At 34.2% G+C, this 5,000-nt stretch overlaps 1 protein-coding gene across 1 annotated transcript in view; it reads right to left on the bottom strand.

Annotated features, from left to right (window-relative positions):
- Window positions 1–4,836, bottom strand: part of LOC125026463 (RING finger protein 121-like) — a 6,307-nt gene extending 1,471 nt beyond the window's left edge. Inside the window, exons 1-4 of the mRNA XM_047614927.1 lie at window positions 4,702–4,836; window positions 4,260–4,401; window positions 2,784–2,938; window positions 552–780 (exon numbers count right to left, since the gene is read on the bottom strand). Of these exons, the coding sequence (XP_047470883.1) occupies window positions 552–780; window positions 2,784–2,938; window positions 4,260–4,401; window positions 4,702–4,793 (618 nt within the window). The 5' untranslated portion in view covers window positions 4,794–4,836. The remainder of the gene's footprint in view (window positions 1–551; window positions 781–2,783; window positions 2,939–4,259; window positions 4,402–4,701) is intronic.
- Between the last annotated feature and the right edge of the window lie 164 nt (window positions 4,837–5,000).

The raw sequence follows: 5,000 nt of genomic DNA, 5'->3' as shown, positions 1-5,000 counted from the left end.
TAATAATAATAATATTAATAATGATAATAATAATAACAATAATAACAGCAATAACAATAATAATATCAAAAATAATAAATAAACAAATAAATAAATAAAATAAAAAAGTAATATAATACACACAACATAAAATAACAATGATAATAATGATAAAAAAAATATATATATAAAAACCTTGTTATTCCAGTCTCAATACAAACCAAGATTTTGATTACTCCAGAGGAATTAAAACAAGAGACCTAATGTAACAGTTCTGAAAAGAAAGGCAAGGAAAATAAAGAGCAAATATGAAATGACAAAAAGAAAGAATGAAAAGAATGAAAAAATACACAAATAAGAAGAAAGAACACAAACTTTATGGTCCGTTTATCTAAAGCTTTGAGAATCTGCTTGAATCCCGCCCTTGGACTGCGGCTGGAAGGGATATCTTGGCCTTGGGACACCGCTGCCAAATCCTAAGCTCTTGAAGGCCCTATCACCCTGCAGCACTGAATCCTCTAGACACCTTGACTCCTGACCTGAGCAATAAGAAAGCCAAATGCCAAACTCACCCCAATATGGGAAGCCATCTTATCGGCACACACTTCGGCCAGATCTCTGCCAAGGACCCCATAGTAGAGGCCATAGAAAATGAAGAGCAAGCCGCAGTCCATCCAGGTGTTGGGCTTGGCACCGAACAGGAGGTTGAATCCCATCATCGTCACCATGATGATGACGTAGCCTACCACCCCCAGGCCACAGCAGATCTTGTAGATGAGCAGGAACCACTTGTACACCTGTCTGGAGGAGAGTAAATAATAATGATAATAATAACAACAAAAATTACATTAACAACAATAACAAAAATAATATTGATGATATTAATAATAATGATGAAGACAACGAGGATGACGATAATAATAATAATAATAACAACAACAATACTATTATGATGATAAAAAAGAAATTATCATAATTACAACAAAATCATTATCTATCATTATTGCTATTCCCTATAATTCTCACTTCCAGAATTATTCATTGCAGCTGTTCACAATCTTATTGAATTTTATCACAAGATCTGTCCTAATGAATCTTCTGACTTGTAGAAATGTGTTATCTATGTGTTACTCTGATCAATAGTCTTCATCTCCTTGTATAATTACAATATAATCTATAACTATCTTAAATCTTTTTATAGCAGATCATAACACTTAACAAAAGGATTAATACATATGCAGAGATAAATTTAATACTTGTTGAGTTTTGGTTAAATATGAAGTCAAGAAAAGAAAGGAAAAGAAAAAAATGCAAGGTTCTTTCCTCAGGTAAAATATTGCAAAATATTGCTTTACCATGCATCATCACAGAATCCTTAGTTTAACTGATAATATTATATATATATATATATATATATATATATATATATATATCTGTATAATGAAATCATGAGATTCTAAATCACACCACCAAAATGAGAAACTCCTGCCTAAATTTTACTTATAATCAGAAGCAACATGATTAATTTTATGACACTTCAAATATGCTTTCTTCAACATACTGCATGTTTACTGAAACCTAATATATAATCAAAAGATTAACTAGTTAATTTTAATTTATGGAATCATGAACTTTCATTTATACCTTTTAATCATTCTAACAGCTGCAAAAGCACCTGCACACTATTACAAGTCATTAAGATAACATTAATACTGCAGGAAATACTGGAAATATTCATGTTATTTTGTAGCTGCCAAATTATAAGCAGAAATCTAGAAGACTCAGTTGTGTTACTGAAGACATAAAAGAAGTAGAAGTAGAAGTAGAAGGAGAGGAGGAGGAGGAGGAGGAGGAGGAAGAGGAGGAGGAGGAGGAGGAGGAAGAAGAGGAGGAGGAGGAGGAGAAAGAAGAGGAGGAGGAGGAGGAGGAGGAGGAAGAGGAGGAGGAGGAAGAGGAGGAGGAGGAAGAAGAGGAGGAAGAGGAAGGAGGAGGAGGAGGAGGAGGAGGAAGAAGAGGAGGAAGAGGAAGGAGGAGGAGGAGGAAGAAGAAGAAGAAGAAGAAGAAGAAGAAGAAGAAGAAGAAGAAGAAGAAGAAGAAGAAGAAGAAGAAGAAGAAGAAGAAGAAGAAGAAGAAGAAGAAGAAGAAGAAGAAGAAGAAGAAGAAGAAGAAGAAGAAGAAGAAGAAGAAGAAGAAGAAGAAGAAGAAGAAGAAGAAGAAGAAGAAGAAGAAGAAGAAGAAGAAGAAGAAGAAGAAGAAGAAGAAGAAGAAGAAGAAGAAGAAGAAGAAGAAGAAGAAGAAGAAGAAGAAGGGGAAGAAGGGGAAGAAGGGGAAGAAGGGGAAGAAGGGGAAGAAGGGGAAGAAGGGAAGAAGGGGAAGAAGGGAAGAAGGGGAAGAAGGGGAAGAAGGGGAAGAAGGGGAAGAAGGGGAAGAAGGGGAAGAAGGAGAAGGAGGAGGAGGAGGAGGAGGAGGAGGAGGAGGAGGAGGAGGAGGAGGAGGAGGAGGAGGAGGAGGAGGAGGAGGAGGAGGAGGAGGAGGAAAAGAAGAAGGAAAAGGAAAAGAAGAAGGAAAAGCAGAAGAAGAAGGAAAAGCAGAAGAAGAAGGAAAAGCAGAAGAAGAAGGAAAAGCAGAAGAAAGAGAAGAAGAAAAAGCAGAAGAAAGAGAAGAAGGAAAAGGAGAAAAAAGAGAAGGAGAAGATGGAGAAGAAGAAAAAGAAGGTAAAGAAGAAAAGAAAAGAGAAAAATAAAAGAAATCAATTAAGAAAAGAAAAAAGCAGAAAAGCAACACCACCAAAAAATCTCACAAACCTTGGCGTCGTTGGATCGAGCGGCTTCTCAAGCGCTTTCTTCATGACTATGACAGTGATGGAGGAGAAGAGCAGCCAGATGAAGATGAATCTCCACCAGTGGTTGTGCAGACACAGGACGAAGGGAATCAGCCACACGCCCAGCATACTTATCAACTGCAAAAGAGAACATTTTAATGACTACACTAATCCACTGATAAAAAAAAAAGCAAAATGGAAAGGTGATGATTAGCCACAAAGTACCAAGACCAACTGAAAGTGCAACTGATGGGAAGGAAGCATTTCTAGTAGCTGAAAAAAGGAAAAACTTCTCAACTGAAGAAAAATGCAAAAATCTGAGGATGTCTGACTGTTCTGACAAAAACTTATATTCCTTGCTCTGTTGAACTGAATCACGTCAATATGTATCTATTTAGCTTTCTAACTAAAAATAACTAACACTCTAATCAAACTTGAAAAGTCTCAATATGCGTTGCAAAATTCAGTTTTCAACTAAAAAAAAATATATATCAATAAATAAAAAGCATACTAATGATGATGATGATAGTAGTAATAGCCTTCATTCTTATGTTAGTATAATTTATTTTTATTATTATTATTATTATCATTATTATTATTATTATCATTATTATTATTATTATTATTATTATTATTATTATTATCATTATTATTATCATATATATATATATATATATATATATATATTTTACCATTTTAGTCTATTCATCTTTCTAAACCATTCCCTTAATCTATGAAGCTTTGTTCAAATTCATCACACCACCTTTGTCCACATCACAACCCCAATCAAAATGGCAAATCTGGCTTCCACTATAATGAAGATCTGATATTCCCAGTGGCCGATTTTCAAGATAAAATACACCCTCACAGACGTCCAGCAGTGCACCTCTGATGAAACTGTCTGCTCCACCAAATGCTCACAAAGATTTTGAACATTCATAATAAGATCTGTCTCTTTTACTAAATGTCCCTTTCAGTCTCACAGGAATGGGTAGCAATTGTTCTGTTTTCTGGCTTCATATTTTTTCTGTCGAGAAAGGCTCATCCAATGAACTTTGACCTTTGTTGGGTCATTAGCAACATACATGCTGGCTTTCATCACCACAGAGCCTAGTTCTTTAAATCAGTAATACACAAACGCATAGATTGACAAGCATTTCCTGGTCTATAATCAAATATGAATTGAATTTCTTATCCTCTACACCACCCATCCATCCATCCATCCATCCATCCATCCATCCATCCATCCATCCATCCATCCATCCATCCATCCATCTATCTATCTATCTATCTATCTATCTATCTATCTAACTATCTATCTATCTCTAGAAATCCACCCAACTCTATACCCCTACCACATATCAATTCCATGTCTCAATCCTCCAGTCAAATCTACCCCACCAGGTGTCCTCTATTTCCTTCCTGACCTTAACCAAAAACCAGCGACCCTAATCCTCACCTGATACGACCTGTAATGGTGCTTCTTCCACGCCACGAGACCCACTTGCGCGATGATCGTCACAACCATCAGGATGAGGACCATTTCTGCGTGCATGTCTTCGTGGCCTTTGTGCTTCTCGTGAAGTTTCAAGTGTTCTAACCTGAGGGGAAAGTTGGGGATTAGAAAGATGATGATAATAATAATAATGATAATAATGATAATGATAATGATAATAATAATAATAATAATAATAATAATAATAATAATAACAACAATAACAATAATAAAAACAACAATAACAATAATATAAATAATAATAACATGGGGAATATCACAATAAAAAAAAAAAAAAAACATAAAAATTACAATACAGGCATTTAAAAATCAAACTATATTTTGAATTAACATTATATATTTTCAAACATATAAATGTATAACTGTTAAAGTTAAAAGTCCTTACCTCCATTTTTCCTCGTCTGATAACAGTGATACCTGATCTGTCTGCGAAAAAGAAGTAATATCTATTAACAACAATAATAATTGTGATAACATAATATCAGTATAATAACAAGGTTAGAATAGTAGTAGTAATAGTAGTAAGTAGTAGTAGTAGTAGTAGTAGTAGTAGTAGTAGTAGTAGTAGTAGTAGTAGTAGTAGTAACAAAATAATAAAAATGACAATAATAATAATAATATTACTAAAAACAATAACTACAATAATAATAATAATCATATAAAGCATAACAATAATATCATAAT

This window comes from Penaeus chinensis, chromosome 6, assembly GCF_019202785.1.
Source record: "Penaeus chinensis breed Huanghai No. 1 chromosome 6, ASM1920278v2, whole genome shotgun sequence".
In the NCBI taxonomy this organism is placed as follows: Eukaryota; Metazoa; Arthropoda; class Malacostraca; order Decapoda; family Penaeidae; genus Penaeus; species Penaeus chinensis.
The sequence above is the reverse complement of the archived record's forward strand: the minus strand, read 5'-3'. Positions and strand labels throughout refer to the sequence as shown.